Source organism: Hirundo rustica, chromosome 17 (genome assembly GCF_015227805.2).
Source record: "Hirundo rustica isolate bHirRus1 chromosome 17, bHirRus1.pri.v3, whole genome shotgun sequence".
NCBI classification, from domain to species: Eukaryota; Metazoa; Chordata; class Aves; order Passeriformes; family Hirundinidae; genus Hirundo; species Hirundo rustica.
The window spans coordinates 10487398-10514715 of NC_053466.1; the positions used below are offsets into that span (position 1 = coordinate 10487398).

The following is a 27318-nucleotide window of genomic DNA, read 5'->3' on the forward strand; positions in this document are numbered from 1 at the left end:
ACACGTTATTTTTATGACAGTACAAGTTGAGCACTCTGAAGGATACTGTTAAAATGCTTCATTGTGTCTTTTTAAAAAATGTTCATTATTTTATTAATTTTTTCTCTCTACCAAAATAATATTGGAGAGGGGAGAACAGGATCAATGTGAGTTAACATCTGTGAAGATTAGAGGAAAAAAAAAAATTGAGCCTTCAGGAAGATTTGGATGGAGGATGTGGTCGGACTGGCATCACTGGCAATGACACAGTAACCTACCATGTAACTTATTCTGAGGTTGTTTCCAAAACATACACATGATATTTTGTATTTCCACCTTAGGACCCCGAAGTGCTTTGTAAGCATCAATTCATTTATCTCTGCAATGCACAGGACAGTGGGTCTTGAAAAATCTGCTGATTAGTGGCAGTAGGAAGCTTTCCTCACAGAGAAGTAAATATATAAAACATTCCAGACCTTATGATTGGAAAGATGATCTGGCAAATATAAAATAATGCAGCATTGTATTCCTGGGGCTGCAGACAGACAGCTGTAGTGCCTCTGTGGCTGCTGCTGAGAGGTTGCCAAACACCACCGAGATTAACAAAACTGCTCAGTTTTCTTGCTGCTATTCAGTGTCTCATGTGTGGTAGAGTGACACTATCAAAATCATGTCCACTTCCTGCTGAGGAGGATGATTGGCAAAGCTCTGCCCAGCACCAGTGGCAGACACTGGAGTTATTCATGGTGAGAGGGAGGTTCCAAAAAGTGGAGGTTAGGGGAGGGTCAGGCAGAGCAGCCGCCTCTTTTTCTCCCTCATCATATAAAGCTTAAGGAGATTGTCTTGGAGACCTGTCTAGCTGGGAAGTTTTGGCAGTCAGGAACTGTGAAAAGTTTCACTTTTCATTTAGTTTGTACAGTTAATAAACAAAATTGAACTGGAACTCACATGATTTTTGTACCACTTGCATTACAATGCTGAAGATGTGAACCTGGAAGGTATTAACTGTGGCTCCACAGGCAGCCTGGGGGCATTGCCTGGCTCTGGTGGTGGCTTCTGGCAGTTCTCACACCTGCTTTAGGAAGGATGCTGACCCTCTGGAAGGGCTGATGGCAAAACCCTGCTAGCCCATGCATGAAGCAGCCAGGGTGTCTACCTCGAAGGGAACCCACTGCTCCAGCAACCACCTGCCTGGCAGGAGCTGGCTTGGGGCAAGAATCAGGCACACAAGCAGAGAGGAGCTATTTAGGGAAATTAAATTATTTAGATTCCATTCAGGTGGAGGCAGGGAGGGCAGGACAGACTCAGCAATAGGAAGAGACAAATGACTGCAAATGCACCGAGGATTTCTTTACTTCATATAAGAAACCTCAGGGAGGAAGATTCATGGGAGAGAAAACTGTTTACGTGGTGCAGACCACTGAAGAACAGGATGGGTGGGAATACAGAAGAGGAATAGGGTGGCATGCAAGAGACACAGGAGTTAATAAAGAGCAGGAGAAAGGGGATAGGAAGAGTAAATAGAGACAACTGGGATAACTGGAAAAGGAGTGAGGGAGGAGAGAAGAGGAGACCACCCCAATTATCACAAAGTAGCAAGAGGGATTGTAGCTTCACAGGGAAAAAAAGGAAAGAAGTCTGCAGGGGATGAAAAATAAAGCATCAAGAGAACTTGCAGCGTAGTAAATTCAGTGTAGGGATTCAGCATAAAATAGCAAACCCAGAGAGGTCTCTGAAGGACAGCAGGAGACTGCAGGCTTCCACCCGCTGTCCTGGAAATGATGGCTAAGGGAAAAATCAGAGAGCCCTGCCTGCTATTCTCCCTCTCTACAAACTCTGAAAACTACTACGTGGCGTCTAGTCTCCATGATCCTATCTAAATCGGTCCAGCAAACGAGGGAGGAAGCCCTGGCTGCTGAGCTCTAACACAGAAGCTGTTCCACGCATGGAGTGTGCCCAGCACTGCACCAGGCCAGCCCAGGTGCCACCTCTCTGCGCCAGCCTGCAAAGGATCCCCACTCCCCAAAGAGGACCCGAAAACATTTTCATTTCCTTTTTTTCTTTTTTTTAATACTCCAAAGATTGCATATAAAGTGACAGAAAGCAACAACAGATGCAAAAAATGAGACCTCTCTCCTCGAAAGTGCCCTGAGCTCCACCTTCATTCTAACCTCTTAGTTAGCATTTGTCCCAGCCTTCCATCAGTCACTGCTTTCTGCTCCGTCCTTTCTCCTACCTAACCCCTTCCCAGTCTTCAACTCCTATGGAAAAGGGACCTTTGTTAGAGCACCCACTGTTAAGAGGCTCCTCCCCAGCTGAGAAGCAGAGCATTGCCTCCTGGAAGCTCTCAGAGCTTCCTATGGTGGGATACAGAGGGACTCATTTCCCCACCATTAGAAAAGAGAAATGAGGATGGATGCAACCGAAATCCACCAGATGCGCTGTACCCTTTTAAATAAAATTTATTAAAAAAATTCTTGTGCTCACTGAAGGTAAGGCAATAAGTTTAGTTGACACAGAAAGAGATAAATGTTAGATATCAGGAGAAACTGGCAACTATAAGGGTGGCTAAAGAGGGGAGCCAGGAAGGCCAGGGAATTTCCATTCATGAAAATTTTTAAGAATAAATTAAACAAATGTCAGTTTGGTGATTACATCCTGTTTTGTTCTTGCACATTACATGCATAGATGGAGCCTAGAGACAGAGAAATTTAAAGGCTTTGGTCCATGGGTTCATATCAGGGCAAATAACAGTGCAGCATGGGGCCAGGCTGACCAAATACCACCAGGACTGAGATGTCTGGGAAAGAGCTGGGTGAAGAGGGGTAACAGAAAAAGTTCTGGATCAGTTTTGAGAGTTACCAGACACCTTATACAAAAGGGATTTCTGTATTAACATTTTGAAAAGTATTAGAGCTCTGAATTTTACATAAAATCCTGTGTCCCAGTGGAATAGGCGCAGGGTGAGCCCCAAACACACCACCGGAGCCAACGCAGCATTTTCACTGTCTCCTTGCAGTGACACTGCTGGTACCTGGCTGCCCAGTGTGCTGGGCCCTCCAGCACCAGCTCCTCAGGCAGTGATGCTGCACTATCCGTGGACCTGCACATCCTTGCAAGTCTGATGCATGTATGAATTATTAATCTGGGGATGAAGTCAGCACCATGTCAAAGACCTCTAAAATCTGCCTTAAAGAAGGTAGAATCCAAAAGACTAGAGGAACAAGGGGAGAACAGGATTCAGGGGAAGGACTGGATTTCCTGCTGAGATGCTTGCAGAAGGCAGAAATCTGGGTCCTGGCACTGTCCCAGAACAGCACCAGAAGGAAACACTCAGAGAAGCAAACAGAGAACTTTTGGCTCAACACATGAACAGGAGCTGAGAAAGCAGAAGCTGCTTCTTCATCCCCTCTCATTCAGGACATAATCGATTTCCTACCTCTGCTCTAGCACTTGCACTGGCTTTTAACTCTCCCATTCCTTCAAGACTTGTTTTCTAATCTAAGATGATGGGACCTCTGCTCCACAAATTCCAACAGCACTTCTCAGAGGACAACATTATAGCATTCAGGTACTATTATGGTGTAAAGTAAATGGGGCCAAGTAACTGTTAAACTTAACAGCACAACATTGAGAAGGTTTGCAGACTATTTGGAGGAAAGAACAGAAAAGAGTAGCTTTAAAATCTAGGGTGCATGCTGGAGCTCCTGAGATGAGAAAGGTTCAGACCAAGGCAAGTACACAGGACAGAAATACACACTGTAAATCTTCCTAAGCAGCTCAGCCTGTCCTGGTTCCTCAAGGTTTTGCCAAGGTATTTCGTTTGTACTTGTCACATGACTTACATCAGGCATCACATCCTAATCAAGATGGACACCAGTGTCTTCCCAGGCAAAGCTCCCATCCTCAGATTGCAGGAGAAGCTTAGCTGCTCTGTACACGTCACTGCCGCCTGAGCCTCCTCCCTGCTGAGGGGGAAAGGAGGCGAGAGGCTGCAGGGTCCAGGTGCACTTGTTGCCAGTCATGTCTGGTCATTCTCCTGTTTGCTGTAGAACAGGCTGCTGCAAGGTACAAATTCACCCAGTGTGTTATACTCAGAACTGTTTTTCTACAACAATGCACCCAGCACAGATGCTCTGGAGCAGGGGTGGTGTCCGCCAGAGAGGGAGGGCTTCCCTCACCCCAGGGCACATCTTCACTCAGGCTTACAGGCTCACAATCCTCCCAGGCTAGGGAATGTGAAATGAGATGGCTGTTACTAGACACTCTAGTTTCAGCAACCTTCACCAGCTTCCAAATGTATTTGGAACTAGAAAAGGCTCAAAATTTGTTCTTAGGTCCCAAGACACAGCAATTCCCCTGCCCATACACCCTGCGAGCTGACCTCTAACTGAAGAGATGCTCTCATTCTGCACTGCTCAAAGTCTAGTGGGAAATACTTTGCTCATGCTGCTACTTGTCCATTCTTGCCCATCTTTTTCTCACTTTTCACAGCCTTTAAGCATTTATCTTTTCACGCCTTTGCCTGCTGTGGATTTCCCTCAAGGCTGATTTTGCTACCTTAGGGTCCTTATGCCATTTTCTTTTATTTGATTTTTAGGGTTGTTGTTGTTTTTTGGTTCCAGGCAGAAATTTCCCCACCTACCTCATGCCCATGCAATTCCAAGAGCTGAAGTAAACTGAGTCACTGACCCTTTTCCCACCAGGAGTAAGTAGTGATTCACAAACTGTATTCCTGTATTCCTCAGAGCTCCCAGCTGCCTGGTGGCCAAGGCACTGCAACAGCTAAGGACCAGCTTCCTATAAAATAGCTGGCCAAGGCATTATTTAGCACAAGGCTAGGACAGACAACATGGAGATATTCCTTCAAAAGCAGGCACAGAGAGGAACAGCAGGAAATCTCTCTCACAGTGGAGGTGTGAAATGTATATTGAAACCATCCCTTTACTAAAATTATGAGTGAAACAGTAACCTCTTCAATTCAAAGTTTCTGTCAGATACATAAACCAAAATGGGGAATAGTAACATGAAACATTAAAGTAACATTAGTATAGTAACATTAAAAAACGCTTAAGACTCTGACAAAAATGTGGTTTTAGTTCCATGTCCCTGTCATATTCCCAATTATTCAATGAGCAATCTGCACTCCTTTTTGCAGGAATGATCACTGCCTCTTTAGAGACATCAGAAGAAAGGACTCCCATGAGCTACACGTGAAATAGAGGGATCATACTCTGGTTTAAGACATCTTGACTCACTGGACTTGTAATCTGATTATATGGGTGTTTTTGGAATCCCTGTGCAGTATGTCCTGCCCTGCTCCAGCTTTCCCTTCTGGAGGTAACCAGGTTTACTGCTTCAGACACCCTTGGGGTTTGGAAACTGCCCACTTGTGATGGATGGAAACAGTGAGGCACCTTCCAAAACTGCCCACTGATTTTAAATGTTTGAGTCAAGAAGCTGGAAATGAGTAAACATTCCTCTTCCAAAGAAGGCCTGGGAAAGCTCTCAGCACACAGCACTTTCTGCAAAACAAGCTTGTGGTGTCCCATGGTGCACACACAAGGTCTGGGTTTGTTAGTGGCACAGGTGACCAGGTCGAAATTTATAATTCAGTCATTTATACTTCTCTATGTTTTTAGCTGCAATGCTTCCTGGCCTCTGTTTACTGGTACTCTGCTGGACACCCAGGAAACCAGTAGGAGTGTTTTGCTCTCTCAAATATTATAATGTTCCTGTAACAGAAAGTGCATTTAAATCACATTTTTAAGTGTGAATCTAAAAGGGCCTCTCTGCTGTTTGAAGAAACCTGGGAATAGAACAGACAGCTGCTAGTGAGCAGCTCTGGAATAAAACAAGGTTTTGAAGTAGGAGGGCTTCTCTTACACACTCCTGCTGTCAGGCAAGGCATGCTCAAGTGTGTTGGTCATTCTGGAGCCTTGAAAGCAATGCAGTGTCTGGTAAATTCACTCCCAGATGCTGGGAGAACAAGGGATTGTGGGAGACAGCGTAAGATAGGGAGGGATTTACAGAGAAAAAGCAAATCAATGAAAGTTTGTTCAGCCTTACTTTCCTTTTGGTTTGTTTTTAGTGAGGCGGCAGTAGGAAAAGTTTTAAGATTTTATGCTTGTGTTGCTTTAAGGACAGGAATGCTGGAAACAGAGGTATTTGATACCTTTGCTGCTAATTACAGTGCAAGCTGCCAGTGTCCTGACAATGCCCTTGTCCCTGACCTGGAGGGGCCTCACTGTCTCAGGGTCAGCTGTAATTTAGTTTCAGGTCAGACCTGGAACTCTCCTGCCAAACTAACTGCACTTTGTTTTGAAGTAGAGACCATTTACTAGTAAGTCTGAGATCATCAAACTCATTTCACTAACAAGAAACAGGAACAAAGTGCAGAGCCCCTGAGATGAAGGTCAGTGTTTGACACAGGGAGAGTTCAGCTGCATCATGAAGGAAGGGGCTGTTCTGCCCACTGAGCCTCACAGCCACAGGAGCTCAGATGTTCTGCTCCCTTCAATTAAGCAAGTTTATTACAGACAAGCCCAGGGACCAACTAAGCCCGGCCAGGCCCTGAGCACTGTCAGCCCCCATGTTAGAGCTCTGCTACACAGTTGCTCCATTTCACAGGAGGCTCCAGAGGAGTGAGCTCTTCAGTGAAGTGCTAAGTTGCTCGTGCTGTGCCTACCTCTTTCTCACAAATTGGCCAGATGATTTGAGCCAAGAAAATTCTCTTTAACTACTTGAAAACCGAGGGGTTTTCTCCCTATCTCAAACAAAGCAACACAACACAAAACACACACACACACACAAAAAAAAAAAAAGTTTCCAGATCTTCATAGGGAACATGCTGCAGAAAATAACTCAAAGCTGTAAAGGGAAATACTTTTTATCTTCCCCAAATAATTAGCCATCTCTCACTCAAGGAAAAGTAGTATTTTTTCAATAGAAATATAGATTTTGATTCTGATCTTTTTCCCTTTACCATACTGATGGCCAGAGATTCTACTGTCATGATACCACATGGCATTACCTGAAATTACCTTGTCATTTAATGATCAGTTCTTTACAATTTATGTGTTAGTCTAAGCACCCCAAACATTTTGCATATTGACAGAGTCCCTGTTCTTTTGTCTTTTGCATTTATGTAGACATAGGACTGGGTTTGCCAAGGGAAAATCCATGCACAGAACTTTTATTTTTTTTTTTTTTTAACTCTGCACATCACTGCAACAAGAGGCCAACTTAAAGAAGAAAAAAAATCTGGATGAAAATTGGTGCCAATTTACAAAATAGTAAGAGTTTTTAGACATCAAAGGAAGGTTCCATGTCCAAATCTATAAACACATGAGTGAGACAGACAAGTATAGCCCCAAACATACTTTTTGGGAACAGTAAAATATATTCAACTCTAGTTGATGGCCAGAGTTGGGGTTGTTGGTAAGATGTGAGATCACAGCTATAGCAAGGAACAGGACCTCTGTGGGATGTTCAAAGGAACAGAACCTCTAAGGGATGTTCAAATCTTTCTTCCATAAAAGTTGACTAGAAGATTGCAATACACCCTGAGGTGAGTTAACACTTGTTCCCTGCCATGCTGGACAGCTGCAAAGCAGCATGGCAGAAGAATTACCAGCACCACAAACTACAGATGAGTTCAAAACACAATATTCCTGTTGTCAGACATCACAGTTCCCTAACTGCCTGTACACCCAAACCACTCCTCTAAACGTTGGTGCCTCTAGGAATATCAAACCAGCTTCCAAGAGTTCATCTCAATTGCCAGAGCTCTTTGTGGGACAGGTCCCAGCTACCCAAGAGCTGACTATCTCCTTCATGACTCCCTGAGAAAATCACATGTTTCAGGAGCAACGGAATTGTCATACAGCAGAACAAGGCTCTGGAGCAGAGCAGATAGCTTCCTTGGCAGCTGGCCTGCAATGTTGGAGCTCACTCCCAGCAGAGATTAGAGGGAGCAAAAACTTCATTGCGATCACAGCAAAGCGCTCAAACTGCTTCTACCAGAGATTTCTCACAAGAGCAAAAAAAAAATCCAAAAGTATCTCTACAAATAGGAAGCTGCAGGAACGGAGAAAAGATAACCCAGTTAATGTCATACACACAGCTTTGCTACAAGCTCAGGCAACACTGATCAGTAAAGGACAGGCAGAAGCTCTGAGCAGAGCCTGTTTTACACGTGGAAGATTGCCTGATTAACATTTGGACAGAGAACCAACTCCCTATGTAAAGTCACCCAAGCTCCAGATCGGCAGCTGCAAAGCTTTCAAGTGAGGTTTTTAAATTTGGAAGTTGAATAGCATGAAATGTATTCTATCCCCCAGATGACCTTATCCAAGCTCATTTTCAGGGCACAATAAAGGACAGAAGTTACCTTCAGTCTCAGGGAGTGCCATTTACACGCTGAGGAAGATGAAAGTACAAACTACTGGACTCACTTAGATTTTGTGTGCTTTTGGACTCCCCTGCTACTTCAGGTGTCACTACATTTGCATGACCCCTACAGTGACAGGAAAAAGAGAGGGGTTTCACTCATTTCAGGAAGGTTGAGCTCTGCTCATGGACAAGGTAATTTTCTGTCTACACACAGAGGACTCTGCACACAGGAACTGTTTCCCAAGGGCACAGCAAGAGATCCTTTCGAGACAGCTCTCAGGGCTGGAGCTCCTGCAGGGCACCACGTGCACTCATTCCCGGCCTAGGAAGCTCCTGGAAACAGGGACACAATGAGCATGGACTGCCCAGTCAACCATATGGAGCTCATCTCACATCCTCTGCTTCGCTGCTACTGAAGTAGGAGGAGCAAGGTGGAGCGTGAAGCTCTGGGCAGGGCTGTGCGGGTGGCAGCCCAGCCTGGGAACTCAGGAGCAGCAAGGAAGGAGAGGATGCTGGAGTGGAAGTGATTTGAATTAGAACAAACTGGCTGCTGAATAGAAGCTTTTATTCCAGCATGGAGAAGGCTTTGTTAGTCAAGCACATGTGATGCACAAAAGCCTCCACTTGAATTCATTGAGTATTAATTGGTTCTCAGGTGGGGGAGGAGATGGGTGTAAGGAATTAGGGATTCCTTAAAGAGGCAATATCATTAAATCTTAACGCCTCTTCCCTCTCACCCCCAGCTTCGGCTTAGGAGTCTGGCCTCATTCAATTGTCTCATGTTAGAGAATCAGAAAAACTGAGGGAGAGAAAGGGTGGGAGGTACAGTCACTAATAAAGCCTAAAGGGAGATCAATGAATGAGGAGGGTGAGGGGGAGGAGGAAGACTGAAAAAAGAAAGAGCCTGGTTGGAAGAGGAGGGAGGTCACACGCAGGCAGTGAAGACAGGAGAACCTCAAAGGAAAGAGAATGATGCCATTCGAGTCGGTGCTTGCTTTTCTCCCTGCATTCCTTCTTTTATTGAACACTTAAAACTTCCCTTGGAGATCCTCTATCTTGGCTCTGTAAGCCTGTGCTCCAAAATAACAGAGTCAATCACCAGAAGGAAGCAAGCAAATCCTGGGATGGGTATGGGGTGCATGGTGCATGTGCAAGGGGAATGACAGTAGTGAGAGAAACCTGCTGGGAAGGACTCACAAGAGCTACTGCTTGTTTTGCCAGATATAGCACTTTTCAAACAGAAGTTTTGTTACTAAGAGCCTGCCAGAGACAGCTGACTCAAGGTCCTTGTGAAAAAGAAAAAGAAAGGGAGTAATCAGGAGCTAAGGAGATTGCACAGCCAGTGTTGCAGGAAGTTCAGCACGCTGCCCAGTGTACAGAAGGGACCCCTGGGTACCTGCGAGCCAGACCCTGACAGACAACTGCTATGCTGTGATGTGGAACACACATTTCACAAATGTGTAATGATTTCTATCAGTCCAATACGTCATAGGAGAATGAATTAATGTTGATTTAACTACTACACTTAGAATTTAGATAGGTAAGTGAATGACAAACCAAACGCACTGCCAGCAAACACCAACTCAAATGCATTTTCTTCTAGAGTTCCTGACAGAAGAACACTGTTTCTATATTTAAGCCAGACAGTTTATCCTGTACAAAGCCACACACGAGATATTTTTTGCAGGAAGCACTGCCTACTGTTTTATTATAATTCTTCATTACAAAATTAGACTGCATGATCTCTTCTTGTAGACACCATGGCACTAAAACAGTGGCACTGCAACCAATTACTAAACAAACTCAAATAAGATGTCTCTGACTTCTGTTTGAGGATGATGTGGGATGCTGAAAGCACCATTCCCATGGTGGCTTCTCTCTGAGAGACTGTCTCATCCAAGTCACTTACTCTGTTGTGAAATCTGAAGAAAACACAAGATCCTCCACTGATATAGCTGAGGTACAGGGTAGCTCTCATTCGCTTATAGGTTATTTGCATATTTCAGAGCCCAGGGGAAAAAACAGAGGTTGGTGAATTCCCCTACTGAAAGTGTCATAGGACTCAATTTTCTAAACCTCCTACCTGAAAGAGGAGCCTAAGTATCATTTAGAAGTGACACAGAAAACAAAGTCTCATTTGGTCCTTAACTCCAACTCAGAGCAGACGTGGTCTCCACCTGGCAAAGGCATTTGTGAGCAGTGGGCCGCAACAGTGCCTGGCACCAGCTACAGAGAAAGCATTTAACCACACATGGAGAAAAGCTAACACCACTTGCCTTGATTTTTAATACTCCAAAATCTACATGCAGACTCTGCCAAGCTGCCTACTGTCACCACTGTTGTCACCTACAGTGACAACCCACAAGAGCCCTGCCCTTCAGCAGCAGCAGGGCTTTCCTCCAACAGGGAAGTCTCCTTTGGACAGCTCACATAGGAAAATACAAACAAACAAAAAAAATTCTACTGGAGAGACACTGTTTTTCCTTTTCAAGAAATGTTTCCTGTGCTTCAGCTTGTCTCTTCTCAGAGTGCACCTTCATTATGGGTAACAGATTTATTTCAGTTTTTATCTTAAGGCTTTTAAATTCTCCATGTAATTCCAGGCATAATTTCAAATTATATCTGACTCACTTGAAGAAACCACCTGCCCTCCATCAACGACAGTAACATGGGTCAGTCCATCTTATTGTGCATAGTTCTAAACATGATCCCTGCCCTGTTGGAAAGCCACATCACTCTACACAGGATTAAGCAACAGTTTTCCTACAACCCTGCATTCCACACTAGAGACAGAACAATTCCTTTTACTATCTTCCCAGCAACAAAATGTAGGAAAATGCTGGTGTAGTAAGGATGGGCTAAGTCACTCCTCCAAGACTGTTCCCTGTATTTATCCTAGACCTGTTGCCCTGGATGCGTTTGTCCTCCTCCCAGCAGTTTGCTAGTAGCAGCCTTTCCTGTAATTGTTTTCTTCTCTTTCAGATATGTTTAGTTTATATATTAGTGCTGGGGTATTAGTTTTCATGATTTCACTTTGTTTCTCAAGAATCCCCTATTTTGTAGCTTTCAACAGAATCAGACTATTTATGCCTTTGGAAAGAAAAATAACAGGGGGGAAAAAAAAAAAATCTCCCAGTACTCTCAAATATCTCATTGCTCTCCTATGGCTTTCAGTAGATGCCTTTGGTAGTTGGGATCCTCTTGCAACAATATTTCCTAGCAAGTACCATTTCCACAACCTCTTGGTATGCGACAGCAGGCACTTCTGAACTGCTTCACTACACAAGTCACAGATTTGTCTGTCACAAACAGTGTCAGTTATCACAGCATCAAATTTGCTGTGTGCAGCAGGTCTCCAAGACTGCCATGAATTGAAAATTGTTTTGCTACCTCTTCTCAATGCCTGACGGGACAGGTATCTCAGCAATCAGCAGTGGCTTTGGGGCAAAGTGTGACTGACACATCTGTATCAGCTATCCAGTTAATTTTATTCCTGGCCTGTTTCGTTACATTAAGCCTCACGATGCTCACCGTATTTCTTCCTTTCCAAGCAGGAGAGATAGCAAAACCATTCTTTCAGCTCCAGAAGCAGTTTAGCTATGGCTGCTCCACTGATTAGACTGGCTTCATCTCACAGGTCCTCCTGCAGGCAGGAGATTGCCTCTTTCTTTTTGAGTACTAAAATCCCAAAACGAAGGCAATCCTAACCAAAACTTAGCCTTAACAAGGTATCACTGACAATTTCAACAGGATCTCAACAGAAATATCCTGTGCCAAGCTACTGTCAGGCACAAACTTTAACTTTCTGTTATCCTCTGGGAAGGGGCCGATTTGTGTGGCTGCTGACATAGTTTCAAGAATATGAAAGCCACCTACACCACAGGTATTTACAAAGCTGGTCCAAATGTTCAAACAGAAACAAGCCCTGCCATCCTTAGAAATCACTTGTTTCTGCTCCAATGGACAAGCCCTTGGAAGGATACTTGGAGCACCCATCCTTTGCTCTGTCAACAGCCTCATCAGCACCTTATGCTGAGCCCAGGGGTTTCCTGCAGATCGCAGCTTCTCATGCTGCTTCATTTGAAGCTCCAGCCCCCAAGGCAGGCTCCACACACAGGCTCCTGCTCCAGCCCATGCCAGGGCTGTAGTACCTGCAGGACCAAGCACCAGAGCACTCACAGCTCCTCTGGGCGCACAGGCCACATCCAAGTTTGTGCAGGAGGCCAGAGTTGCACTGGAGCCAGGCACTCTGTGTTACAGACAGAATGAGGCTAGGATGACTAATGAGAGAAGCCAGCACTGCAGAAGCTTTCCAGCCCAGTGCCCTCACAGGTTGCTGTGTGAGATGATAGCATTTGCACATTTATCAGTGTAACAGTGCACATTTACTCTTCTTTAAATTCAAAGAAACCTGCATCTCCATTGCTCTGCTGATCAGTGGACCTTGCTTGGAAAGAGCTTCACAAATGCACATTACTACTGGTAACAATACACAAGTTCCCACTGGGAACTTAAGGGAAGAGCTCTGCACTTTGGTACATTCACTCACTGTATCTAAACATGTTATTTCCTGAATGATACCAGTGCTCCGTCTCCTGTGTTTTGACAGGTAAGTAGATGAGGGGCACTGTGACTTTAAGAAGGTCATTTCCACTGTCCTGCCGCTGTAATTAGCCTGCTAAAGAAAGGGCAGAGGCTGGAAATTGGATTGAGCAAACCAGGCTTTAGCCGCAGGATGAAGGCAGAGCTCCGGGATTGTTATGTTAATCACCTGAGCTCAGCAGGCCCTGCCCTTCAAACAAGCACAAACCCGATGCACACCCAGGACCTCTTTGCAAAGCAGAGCCTGGCTCAAGCTTCAGCTGCCCCAGGATATCTCTCTCCACCTCCTGGGTTGCAGAGGCCACCGCTGCAGACAGGCCTGGTGGCACCTGGAGAGGATCCTCTGCCTGGCCACTGCCTCAGCCCGTGGTGATACAGCTCCTCTGATCCAGAGCACCAGGACACAACTGCCAGCAGTAGGAACACTAAAGGGGGGTCACAGGTAAAGCTGTGAGCTGATGGGCCAGGGCTGCTTTACACCATCAAAGGATCCAACCCTGTGCTGAGTCAAAAGTGTGTCTGAAAGCGCAGGTTGCTCACTGCTATTTCACCAACGAAAAATAACATTGAGAACAATAGGCCAGATTCGTATTTAGCCCCAGGCAGCAGGACTGCAGGTGGGTGTCAATCCCTCTGCAACAACAGCACAAGCCCACCAGGGCCCTGGGCCACTAGCTAGTGTTCCAGTCCAGTATCTTCAGCACCAGAGCTACCCCAAGTTAATCCCTGAAGCAAGTCCTGGGGATACAGCCCCCAGCCAGGGGGGGAATGTAGCCACCCTGTGCGCCAGAGCTGTCACCTGAACCAGACAGTGGTGTCACCTCCACAGGAGGTGCTGCACAAGCCAGCAGCAGCAGCGAGCTTGGCCCAAGGTGCCCCGTGCGCTGTAAGGACATGCTTGTGGCACAGCCAGTGAGAGTCGGCCATGAATTGCTCCCAGCCGGCTGCCTGCTGCCTCCTGTTTTGTCCTCTCCACCTCTCCCCACCACAGGAAACAAGGCTGGGGTTTACCTCACTGCGCTTTACTAGCTTGTATCCCTGGGAAACGTACCATTTTGTCTCCTCTCTGCTCAGAAACTTTGGGCTAACAGCCCTCGCCACCACCACCCACCTTCTTTTTAAGGCAGCAACCCAGGCTGGCCATTGTCCCCTCCTTTTGCCCCTGTTTTCTTAGGGCAAGCTTGTGCTTCTCCCTGCACCAGGACAGCTGGGGCTCCGCGTTACCTCCCTTGTTCTTTGGCACATTTTCTCACTGCACCCCTGCGCTGCTGGGGAGGGGGGAGGGACGGGAGGAGGATGGGAGGGCAGTGTCTGGCTCCGCATCCAGCGCGCCGGATGGCATGGTTTTGGAGAGGCCTGGCTTAGTGAAGTTATTCAAGCCAACGGGAGCCTGGCAACGGGGCGGCCACAATGGGAGTGCAGGAGGAGGAATGTTTCCACATGCCTGATCAATGGGAGCAAGGGAGACAGCAAAGCAAACAGAAGCTGGGAAAGAGACACAAAGAGAAAGCAGCCTTTTCTCTGCTCAGTTCCTTTCATTTGTCACAGCTCTTTGTGCGGCTGATGACAACGGAGGCCCTTCGGAGGCTAGTTTTAGGGAGTTTGGTTTTTCTAATTAAATAAAATGCCGTGTCCTTCTTATTCACTTGTCACCTTCCCGCTCGCCAAAAAGCCCCCAAGAGCAGCCCCATCGGCAGTTCAGCCTCCTGCTCCGTGCACCTCCCAGGAGCCCCAAGCATCACTTTCTCCCTGGGAAGGTAGAAAGGCACAACCACCCCCTCACCCACTCAAGGGCAGCTCTGCGCTGGGCGCGCTGCCCTGCCCAAGCGCCGCCAGGGCCCTGCTCAAGGGCTGCAGCACCGGCCACCCGTGGCCCCCTGCCTGCTCATTACGGGAATAAAGAGTCCAGCAAAGGACAACTTCTCTGGAGGTGACGTGCTCCTGCAGCAGCTGCTGACGAGACTAATGGGCAACTTTCTATGGGAACGTTCAAAACAGGGTGAGGGGACAGTTGCCTTGGAAACTGCGGCCATTTCTGCTGTGGAGCTACAATTTCCCTCGAAATGTCCCAGACAGGATCTACCTGGGAGCTGTGGGACAAACTCCCGCAATCTGCAAAGCAGATGCCTAGAAAGGGGATGGAGGCAAAGGAGGGGTGTCAGAACAGAGCGTGCTGGTGGCTGGGTTGTGTGGTGACAAACAATCCAGCCCTGTTGCATAACCAGTGGTGGGAGCCCAAAGTTGTTTCCTCTAATTACTATGCAAGAGTTCACAGCAACGGGCCTCCTCTTGTGGAGGAGTTTACAGGAAAGGTCCTCCTGGTTCAAAGGCATCACCGAGCAAAGTAATAGGAGAGAGAGTCTAGGGGTAAACGTCCTGGCATTGAGGGCAGAGGAGAGGTTATTTGGTCTCTTTTTTAAAAAGAAGTCTAGCTGAATGTATGTAGCCCTGAAGAACAGAGAAACCTCCTGGTTGCTGAGGAACAGGAGGCACGACATCTGCCTCCTCCACGCCTCCACCAAAACACACGCTTCCCCCTCCTGCAAACTACTCCATCCCCAAGCAGACAGGGCTGCAGCAGCTCAGCTCCAGCCCCCTGGGCATCGTGAGTGCAGGAAAAGGTCTAGGGATTCTGCACGTGTCTTAGAAGGAGGGAACTTCTTCATGGCAACGTTTGGGATCTCACCAGACTTTTGCTCAGAGTTAGTGTCAAACTGCAACCAAACCATGAAAAAGGAACTCCAGCAGTATAAGTCAGTGAATGGCAGCATGAGCTCAAGGAAATCGAATGAATCTTGGTCCTAATCATGGATGTACCCTTGGTTCAACAGCACAGGAAAATTCCTGCCCACTTTCAACATCCAAAGACACAAATAGCTTCTCAGTCAGTGGGACCAATATTGGATCAGACATTTTGGCAGTCAGAATGTGAAGTGATTAAGGATAGGATGTGTAGCCTTATCCACTTCCAACATCCACCTGAACTGCACTTTACACTCAGCTTCTCTACCCAGCCCTCTTCTTTGGGGGTTCAGGCACATCCATGTAGGCAGGTTAAAGAGGATCCCACAAAGCGTTTTTCACAAAAGCTGAATTCCATCAGTGTTAGGGTCTTTTCTGCCTCATTCTGGAGGCATCAAGGGGATGTCATGCCTCAGTTTCACTGTTTTTCCCACCTTCCCACAGCATCACATGTGATGCTTTGATGGCTAATAATGTTCATTATGTGCTCATTTAACAATATAATTGCCTCAAAATAATAATAATTACAATTACAAAAAAAGAGGATTCTACCCTACTCCTTAACACCAAGTTGTTTGCTGCCATACAATCAGCAAACTTGCTTTTGGGAAGAATCTCAGTTTCCATATTGACTATATCACTGTTGTCCCAATCCTGCCTTGCTCTTCCGCTGCCCCAGACATGTGCTAAGTGCCAATCTGCAGCTGAATGAACAGGATTCTCCCCTCCACAACTTCAGAGAGAGAACTAACTCCACAGACATTACCTACCCCTTCAAACTTATTCTGGCGTTTCTTGAGCATTTTTGTAAGGAAGGAGAAATCCACCTTCACTCCTGCTCAAAGGACTGCTTTCAGTAAGGCCTCTGTACATTTGCAATGGCCAGTATTTGACCTGCTTCAAAAATATTCATGAGACTTGCATGCATTCAGTAAGGGCAGACAAGCAAAATCCTCAACTCCTGTTCTCATGAGGTCTCAGGGTGCTGATGGCAATATACATCCTAATTACAATATATAACATATTGAGAATGAGACCTTGTCAGTTCTAGTGACGCTTCCTTTGAGTCAAAGAATCTGGAAGTGACTGTCATTATTTCTCAGCAGATCAGGAAAAAGTCTAACCACATTCAAATATTTTTAAGTAATTGCCCTTTTCTCAGTGTCAGTGAGAAGCTTTCAAGACAGGCCACAGGTGACATTTGAACTGTACAAGAAAACTTAGACAAGTCCAGAACCGGGGTTGTGACGAACAGCAAAATGGGCTGCTCCTATGAAGGAAAAAAAAAAAAAAAATCCTCAGGTATGCAGACTACCGAGGCAGTCCATTATGGCATTCATTAAGCTCTGAAACAGAGATTGCTCTTCTTTAGACACAGTGCATGGTGTAATGTTGCACGGACAAAACAAGCAGGAAAAGCAGTATTCATTCCCCACAGAATTCCAAGCAGTTACTGCAGACTTTCAGAAATATTGCAAAGCAGTGCAAAACACAATGCAACTGGTCTCTTGTGAGGAAGAAAAGCAAAGCGTACTCCCTCTTAACACGATCACTGCAAGGCAGGGCAGTTCTCGCAGAGCTGGTGCTGCTCTTTCACTCCTGCACCTGCTGTGAAGACACCATCCCAATAGAGTAGCAGCACTCTACAGCTCCCTGCTCTGCCTCTCTCAACAAGATCCTTCTATGCTGCCTATGGATTCATCTCAAGATAACATTCTTTGGTAGAAGGACAACCTGCTGATGGACACACGCAATTAGTAGCCTGCTGACAGGAGCCCTTTCAGCCTGTCTCTGGCCCCTTTTACTCAGGTAAAGCTGGCACAGTGATCCAGCCACTCATCCTTTGTTACAGCTCTATAAAGCAGAGGAAATAATTCAAAAAGTCTTAAAGAGAACCTCAGGGTGGAAAGAGAAAACCTGACAGGTATTCCATAACTGAGGGAGAGGCACCATTTTATCACTGTTGAAACAGCTCCCACTACTGAATCAATAAGTGTTTGAGCTTTTTATGATCCTCCTTAGCACAGGTAATACCACAGCAAGGCAAAGAGCTATCTCCTGCAGCCATATAAACAAGTAAACCTCAGAGGGGAGAAGGGGTGGGATGGACAGAGAACATTTCTTTCACCAAATACTGTGTTCATCCCAACTGAAAGGGGAATACTTCCTCTAACAGCTTTTCTTTCGGTTTTGTGACAATGTGACCCTGATGCAGACAGTGCACAGGTAATGGAGAGAGCACACACAAGACACCTGGGATGGTGGTATTGCCCCACCAACCTGCTGGCCTCCTGCAGGTTGTGGAGTACGCACCATTCCTAGCGAGCAGGTCTTCTAGCAGCTTCATTACACAATCTTGCCACAAGGGTCAACCCCCAGGAAAGGAAATTCCTTCAGGCATATCACATCAGGTCTTCTTGAGATCCTTCCCACTTATTTAAGTCTCAGTCCCACAGCCTTGCATAGTTGTTTTCTGAACAAAACTGGAAGCAAAATTATTCCAACCCATTTTGGTATGGAGCAAGAAAACCAACTTCACATGGCTACAGGACAAACCGCAAATGTTTACTATAACACCCTCTTCCACCCACAGCCCCACATCCTGATGAAAATCAGAGAAACCCATGCCTTGGGTACAGCCTGTTCTTGGCCACAGCACATGTGGGTGCCAGAGACAAAGCACAGGGCAGATCCAGCCCTGTTTACTTCACCACTTGAGACTCTGACCTTGATCATTCACTTGGCAGACTTGTATGTGGTGTTCAGAGGTTGCCCTCTGCAGTGTTCAAGCTTTTCTCACAAATATGCTACAAAAAACACAGCCCAAAGTTACCACAGGTTTTCATAGCTGTGAAAACCAGACATCCTCTCTATGAAAATCCACCAGTTTCCCTTTAGCCTACCACAGCCTGCTCAGACATTCCTACGAACCCAAGGCAAGTGGCTTTAACCTGTTCTCATTTGCAGACCCTTACAGGTTTTTCACTAGAAGTCTGGACCTATACACAGTGACTTCCAGCCTGCTGCAAATGCACTACATTTCCATTGTCAACCACGTAGCAAGAATCCTTACAAGCTGGAGAAGCAGATATTAAGCTGGGTCAACCAGGACAACAAGAAAAGATTTTAGGCATACCGACTTGTGTAGCCAATCCCTCATTTTGCAGTGATCAGCCAGGCTGTGCAGTGCAAGGGAGAAATCTCTTCTGGCTTGCTCTGTCTTAGAACAGGGGATGAAAGAGCTATCCGTATATGAGTGCTGTCCATAAACTCCACTGGAATTAAAAAGCCATTCATACAAAGCCATCAGTAACCTCCTATACCCTGCCAAGGTCTATGACCAGGCACAGAAGTGCCCTCCTAATGGCTCTGCAAATTCCCTTTCAGAGGCTCTGACAGCTGATCCCCGTTACAGCACTTAGCACCTGATGAGCAGCAACCCGGAAGGGGATGCTTTCAGGTGGCCACCGTGATGTGCATCTCAATACTGGGGCCCTGCCAGAGGCAAAGCCCTGCACAGATCTGGGGGAAGTGGATTTCATCACTCCAAAACTGTGTCAGTGCAGCAGGTCAGCCCTCTTCTACGTTGCCACTCTGCCCAGTTGTTTACAGACGATTGGCTTGAACTCCAGGAGCAGCAAAAGCCACTGTCTCATTTCCTCTGTCATCTGTATTGTCTTAGCTCTAAAAGCCATATGAATCCACAGAGATAAATCCATCCACCTCTGCAATTCCAGAAGTGTTTGCATCCTTCCATCATACTAAAACTGCCACACTAATGGTGCCTAGCAGCAATATCCCATCCTGCCTCTTGGCCAGTGTGAAAATAGTTCTGTCATGCTAGAAGAGTTTGTCAGCTTGTCTCACACCCAGTTCTGGGGATACTGGTGTATGCAAAAGGCATCTCTCAATAGCCTGTCATAAAAACAACCACAGGGCTGAGTACCGAAACTGGCCATGGGACATCTGCCCACAGCTCCAAGGAACTAATTTGAACCAGGCCAAGCTGTATGGACTCAATAATTAAGAAAGAATGTACATGAAGTCAGTATATTAAGGGGTGAGAATGCATTTCAGGTCTAGAGAATTAAAGCATTGTAATCAGAGAAGAAAAAAATATGAAGTAAAATCCTTGCATAGACCTTGACTATTCCCTCGGCAGGACAAACCTGATGACTAGTTGTTGTTTACAACGATAAGGTCAGAGGAAAGGCCATTTCCTCTCAACAATTGTCAGAAAGGATTAAAACCTGCATTCAGGCTCGCTTTGAACTAGCAGGTACTCCATTCCCCGATGGTATCAGGATCCATTCAGCGAGGTCTCCGGCAGCCTCGGGGGCATGTTTCCATAATGCCCCCATTGTGGAAGTATGCACAGCACCGCTTCCTGCAGTCACTCCATCTTTATGAAGCTTCACCCTTGTGGTCTGATACCCAGGGCAGGAAGCAATCCTGCAATCACTGTTTAATTAGTCATTTCCCAAGTCTGCCTTACTTGAGAGCTGCTGTTGCTTGTCAGCTTCTAGAGAGGGAGGCTGGGAGTCAGAAACATCACTACCAGATTGCGGAAGAAAGGTTGCTCGCAGGGTTTGACGTGCATTATTCCGCAGCTCGACAGACCACATTCTCCATTTCCACTTTTTCTTTTTCTTTTTTTTTTTTTTTTTTTTTAATTTTCTACGTAGAAGGATTTGAGCAGATGAAGGGGCCACTGCACGTTCTGCAAGTCAAGACAAAAGCTGATTTATAACAGAAGTGGCTTTATTTTTGTTGATTTGTTGTTATGGGCTGGGCTTTGGTTGGCTTGGGGTTTGTTTTGGTTTATTTTTTCCTTGAGAAATAGCGTCTTTGATACAAAGCATATACTTCCAGAGAGGCCTGTTCCAGGAATTCCAGTTGCATACTTTCCTTTGTGGAAGTCAGTATTGAGCCTGAGAGGCTGGATACACGCAGCCTCGGCTTTTCCAAGTGAGATCACTGGAAGAGGTACTTCTTACCACACAGTCACCAATTTTAAAAGAATGAGAGTTACGTGGTATTAAAATATTTGTCTAGATAATGAGTGTTTGTGTGGGTATGAATGCTAAAGGAAAAAATGTTTGTTGAAGTCCAACTGTTTTGGAAAACTTTATGATTTCTCTGTTTAACAAAATTAGTGAGGTATTTAAATAATGTAAAAAAGGTTTATTTTGGCATTTTTGATGTCCTGCACATAGTTGAGAAAAAATTTTTTAAAAATTATACAATTATATAAAAAGTTAGATAAAGCTATATAACTATTTTTTTTTCAGTTTAAAGGCACTGAAATCAGAGGCACTGATCAAAAGAAGACAATATTTTTAGAGTTTAATTTTGTAAGAAAGCTTGATCTAAAATGTGATACACTCTGGAATGATTTGAAATCTCAAAATTTCCCAGTAAAATGAGAAGTTCTCTCTTTCTCTAGTCCCAGTTTCCTTTGCTGCAATTAAATAACTGGGAAAGTTGTGTATGCAAAAAATTTCCTTGTGCCAGTAGGACAACCCTGCTTTTGACAACTGTGCTGTGAAACAGGAAAAAGAAAAGCAGAAGAAAAACCCCAGATCAGTCATCCCGTTGAGAAATTTACATAAATTTCAAGAAACTGGAATTCTCCGAAGACACTGGAAACTGACTCCAGTGGGGAGTAGAACTGGTGAGGGAATTATGAATTATTGTTGTTATCATATGAAAAGTTCCCACTTTCTCTGCAGATCTAGCATGTAACTTCTTATAACCTTGTGCAAATCACATCCTGTAATATGCTGGATCACTCTCTGTAGAGGGCAAATGCACACAGCTTCCAGCAGCTCGGAGTGCAGGCAGAAAAAAAATATCTATTTGATACAAAAAATGGTGCAAGTATGTCCTCTGAAGGGTTTTTCCTCCCCTTCTTTTTCCCACTAAGGCTATTCTAACCTTGGCAACAAAATCGAGAAGATATGGGGATGAGACAATTTCACATGAGCAATTTCACCTCTCCCCTCAGCCACTCAAGGAGACAAGTGGCATCTTCTCCATGCTCCCTTCCTGACTCCATGTGTTTCCCTTTCTGCAGTGATATTTCTGGGACCACACTATGCTCCTCTGTAATGTGATCTCCCTCTTAAGCAGAGGTTTCTTGCAAAGTGCCAAAGCACAACAAGAAAAATTATTGTTAAAACGGACACGGTTGAGAGAAGGGTGCACAAGAGAGCTGTGAGAGAGTTCAGGAACACCTGTGAGGTTATGGGCTCCATCCCCTCACCTGGGGGAACAAAGGCTCAGCATCCAGCATTGCGTAGCACCAGCAGCCATCAAATAAATTGCTCTTCTAAGAAAAGAACAGATGTGACAAAGATTGTTCCAGGGTCTGTAGCAGACCACAGCCAAAGCAGAAGAGTCTAAATGTGCTGGGCTGGGATGGCAAGGGAAGTCACAACTGGGTTCAATCTAGGAGGAATTATTCTTACACTCAATTCATCAATTTATGGGCAAGCAATTCCACAGGCAACGTTGACTTGATTAAACAGAGCCATAATGACAGTGAGTGTAGGGAAGCATCCAGCCAAGTATGCAAACTAGCCTTCTCAGCCTAGAATAAAAGCTTTCCAACCAATAATTTCATGCTTTTATCTATACGATCATTAATACAGATACCAAACAATGCCAGCTCAACGTGGTGTCAAAGGCTCTGACAACCTCTAATTGATAATAAATAATTCAATTTCTGTCCCAGTCCAAAACTGCTGAATCTTGGGACATGTTCCAAATAAATGATTAAAAAGAACTTTGAATGTAATTATATCTAACACAATTGGGGATATTGCCCAGATGAAATTTACAACAACTATTCAGAGCTACAAAATTTCAATGACACCGACAACTCCTCATGCCCACTAGAAAATGAAACGTTCTTTACTCAGGCAATGGCACAGAGTGCATTTTTTATCAACAGCTTTATGCCAGTAACTCACCCAGGCCAACAGTGCTTCCCACAGCAGTGCAGTCTTTCCCCAAAACACCAGAGAAAATTTGGGAACAGTGTTTTGACACAGCCAAAACTTCATTGTTCTGTACAAGCAAAACTGGACCTTCTTTCTGATACAGCTGAGTATTCCCCTCTCCCCAGACTGCTTACATTACAATTAGCAAAAGTTTCCTAAGAAATTAACACTCTTAGTTCCTGGAAGGAAACCAGGGCGAGGTGTTTCAGCAAGGAAAGTGACTATCAGCACAGTCCTGCAGGGATGAACCTCTGAGGCACAGCGATTGTTCTTACCAATTCCCAGACTCCAAAGCCAGAAGGATCTCAGAACAATTACTGAAAACACAGGACACATTCTTACAGAAACATCCTCATATCATATTTGACTCCTATTTTTCTCTCATGTTTTTAAATCCTTGCTGAAATTTTACTTTCTGAATCTGTAACCAAGGGATAATATTCACTTTGAATTATTTGGATGCATTTTTTTTTTTTTAATGCCGATTTTTAATTTTCTTAGGAGAAGGGTGTATGTAACTGACCTGAAGAAGTAGTGGCTCCTAAGAACTTTGTAGGTTCATCATAGATTATAAGTTATATAAAGTAAATTATATAAAAGTGCATATATATATATATATATATATACACATGTAAAATACAAAAAGGAAAGTGACTAACAGAATATTTAAATATCAGAAAAACCAAGGATATTTTCCTTAAGCAATCTCAGTTGCACATACAAACTAGACAAAGATCTCACCTGTCTTTAGAGCCTTGATGAGGTGGTTGTTATTTTCTAAAGGAACAGTGGAACCCAAGGACAAAATACTGTCATGCCAAAAATCCCTCTGGAAGTTGCTAAAAGAACTGGATTAAGCCCTGTGACCCTATAAGATTTTTCCCGCCAGGTCACAGGTACGGAATGTTTGTTCACAAGGTAATTTTTAATATTTTGTGGTTAAGCCATATATCTATAGGAAATGTGTTCCTAGCACTTTGTTATGCAAAGTTAATTAAAAGGGAGCTTGCAGCAGTTCATTCAGAAATTCCACATGGTCAAGTCCTTTTTTGAAAGACCAGAAGCCAGTGGCAATAACAGAGGATTCAAATTATTATTCTGATTCCTCACTGCACACCTGCAGGCTGGAAAGGGCATGGGATGTTACAACAGCTGTGTGCTTCCCTTCTAGAAAACCAGGCAACACATCCCTGCTGGCAGCTTTTCTGCTGAACAGAAGGGACAGAACAGGAAGACTTGATCTAACATCTCTAATGTTAAAAGAATTTCTCTACTAAAAAGCCCATAAAAACAAAACAAGAAGGAAAACCATTTCAGAGCTCCAAGAGGGGCCAGAAATGGGATAAAGGAGAAGTAGAAATACAGATGATGTATTAAAAAGATGTCATCACCTCTTTAATGTGTTTTGTCTTGTCAGCTGTTAACATCCATAGCTGCTCCATTTGCAGCGGTACAGGAGACGGGGAAAGGCTGAGCTTGGAGCAGCAGCTGGACTCTGAGGGCTGGGTAACTGGATCCAGCCTTCTCAAGCAGACACAGGGCGAGTGCTGCTGAGGTGAACTCAGTTTAATAGGTTGCTACTTACAGGCTTAGACCGATTTACAGGTGTTTGCCCTGAAATATGACCATCCATGTCACCACTGCTAATCCTCTCCCCTTCTGAAATACTCCCACTTCAACAGGTGGAGGAGGCATTCTTGGAGGAGAAAACCCACATACATACCAAACAGCAGCAGTGCTCTCTAAATCTCCTCCCGCAGGCGGGGCAGCCTGACTATCACACATGGGACAAGTTGTCTTTGGTGTACAGCACAACACCAAACCCTCGGTTGCCTCCGTCATGGCGGGTGTCGGCCACCTGCAAGTGACAGTAATAACAGGGATGTCACAGGGAGAGCACACACAGACCTCGCATCCTCCTCCCTGGCAGCCTGGTACAAAACCTCCTGTTGGCAATGCAAAGCCTGGGAAGCATAGCTGGCTGCTCCCACTGTGTCCAGGGGAACAGTGCTTTCTTCTTTCTCTGCTGAACGCTTCCCTTTTGCCTGCTCTCTCAGGCTTCTGACCTCTTTTCTGCAACTGAGTTTCCATCCAGCCTGCAGCCCAGTTTTGGATCTTGACACACTGCTGGAGACACACTCTGAGAGATTCAATGGTCCGGGCACTGTGATTCTCTGGACCTGGTGAATCAGTTCCTATTCCCTCCTCACATTGCTCCAGCACTGTGGTAATGATTTGCAGACATACATGAGGACAGAGTTCACAGTCTAAGTATACTAAACAAACAAACAAAAAAAAATCTTGGGAATGAATGTAAATTTACATAAGGAGATAACCTCTTTTTTCCTTAAGTAATATATCATATAGGTACTGACTGTGTTGCATACGTCTGTCTCTTAGCTAAGCTTAGAGACTGCTGGGTTTCATTTTCTAGGAATCTACCACTCACAGCAAAATGCAGCTTCTAGAAGCTCAAGGCCATGCCAAGTCTCACATGTCTCACATACTGAGCATAAGATCTGGTATCCTTGCTGCTGCTCTCTGCTCTGTACCCACAGAACCTGCATTTTAGCTATTTCGAAGCATAGCAACCCTCCCTCTCTGGCACTTTGGAATTTTTATGAGGCAGATATTTTGGTTTTGCAGGGCATGCTGTGGGAGAGGTGCCCCACAGGCACAGGTGAACCACAACCAAAACTGCTGCCAGAAGGAATAGCCTGGCGCTGGGGACACCCTTGCCCGTCATGTGGCCCAACACAGCTGCCAAGGGGGAGATACATAAACCTATCTCAGAGCTCAAAAAATGCCAGTCAGGATCTCAGTCAACTCAGTGTAGTCCACAACTTCAAGAATCAGATGCATAGGCACAGGGACCCAACTTTTTGCCCTGAAAAAAATGTCCAGAAAGCCGCTAGAAATTTTCACAGACTTTCTAAGCAGAAACCAAGCAGGAAGCCAAAATATACAAGTGAGATACAGGGATAAAACCGGATGAAAGTCCACAGTGAATGTGAGTTTCATATCTAAACTAGCAGGGAAAATTGATCTCTGTGCTGCTGTAAAACAGTCACATCGGAGCGCCCAGCACCACAGGAACAATTCTGTCTGGGATTCCCCACTTCTTTTCAGTACTACAGAACAAATACCTCCAGCAAAAGCTGATGATGACTGTAAGTGATGAGGTGCAGGGATTCCATTCCTTGCAACAGGGACCCCTCACATGCGTCACCTCCATCTCTCCTATTCTTGGACCTAAAAGTACCATAATATTTTGAGGTATCTAAGCGTGTGCCAAGAGACTGACATTGCCCTTCAGTTTCCGTGGATGCCACCACTCTCCAAAAATTTTCCTTGGGATAGACAATTGCATATGTGCATCTCTACCCTTTCAGTTTTCCCAATGGCTTTCTCTTTCCATTCCAATAGAGCTTTTTCCAATATGTCCTCCTTCTGTTGTTCCTCTGCTATGTAAGCAGTTCTCTGTCTATTCTTGCTTTTTTTTTTTTTTTTTTCTTTTTTCTTTTTTCTCTAGCTCTGCACAGCAGCTACCTGCTAGTTACTCAGAATCACAATAATTTAGGTCAAAAAGCTCAGTGAATCTGATGTGGTTTGTTTCACATAAAAAGAGTGAAATTGAAAACCACCTTATTCTTCTCAACTGAAATGCTGCATCCCTATTAATTCAGGTGTATAAATAACACTCTCTAATGCTGCATCAAGGGCTCTGCTGTGTGATTAAACCTGCCTCCCTGACCTGTAATTAGAAACTTTGGTTTTGAAAGGCAGTTTGCAGAGAGAAAAGGAGAAAGAAAGAAAGAAAAAAAAGAACCGGCTCTCAGACCCAACAATTTTGTTCTTAATAAATTATTCAGAGTTTTTGAAAGTTGAGCTGGATTTCCATCTGCTAGCATTAAAGACCCAAACGGAAGAAGAACTGGCGGATTCTCACAGCAGAACACAACAGTACAGAGCGTGGGGCTGGAAACCAAAACCCAGCTGAGAAGTTCGCTGTGTCCTCTGCCTGTCCCTGCCCAGTTCAGCTGCTGCCTGTGCACGCCTGGACTTCCAGCAGCTCTCAGAGTAATGCAGAGTGACCCTCCACCAGAGTCCCACCAAGATAGTCATGCGTTTGGGACATAACACTAGAAGAAAAACCCCAAATTTCGTTAATGTTTTACAAATGTCAGTGGAATCGGGCAATGAACACGCAAAATAATGATGGTCACGAGTACAGAAACAACACAGACACCAGATTGCATGGTCGTACACCAGTAATATATAGCCTTTTCAAGACAAGTAATTTAAAGATGAATTATAAATGATTGAACTGATTTTTTGCTCCAGGGCAGTCAGACAGTACAGATCATTGTACTATTAGAGATACTAATCACTGTTAGTTGCTACCCTAAGGTACACCTGCTGTTACAAGGTGAACTTCTCACTTGGAAGTGGGGAGATAGTAAATATCTTTTTCTCCTGGAGCCATAGTAAAAAAAATTACTATTCCTTCGGCCAAATGTTGACTCATTTTAACATTTAAAAAAAACCAACAAACAAAAAACAAAACCAAAAAACCCACCAAGCACAACCCACAAAT

General features: G+C 44.9%; 1 protein-coding gene across 1 annotated transcript in view; it reads right to left on the reverse strand.

Moving 5' to 3' along the window:
- The window catches only part of MSI1 (musashi RNA binding protein 1), a 74786-nt gene that overhangs the window by 32338 nt on the left and 15130 nt on the right, over positions 1-27318 (reverse strand). Inside the window, exon 3 of the mRNA XM_058422817.1 lies at positions 24445-24579. Coding sequence (XP_058278800.1) covers positions 24445-24579 — 135 coding nt within the window. The remainder of the gene's footprint in view (positions 1-24444; positions 24580-27318) is intronic.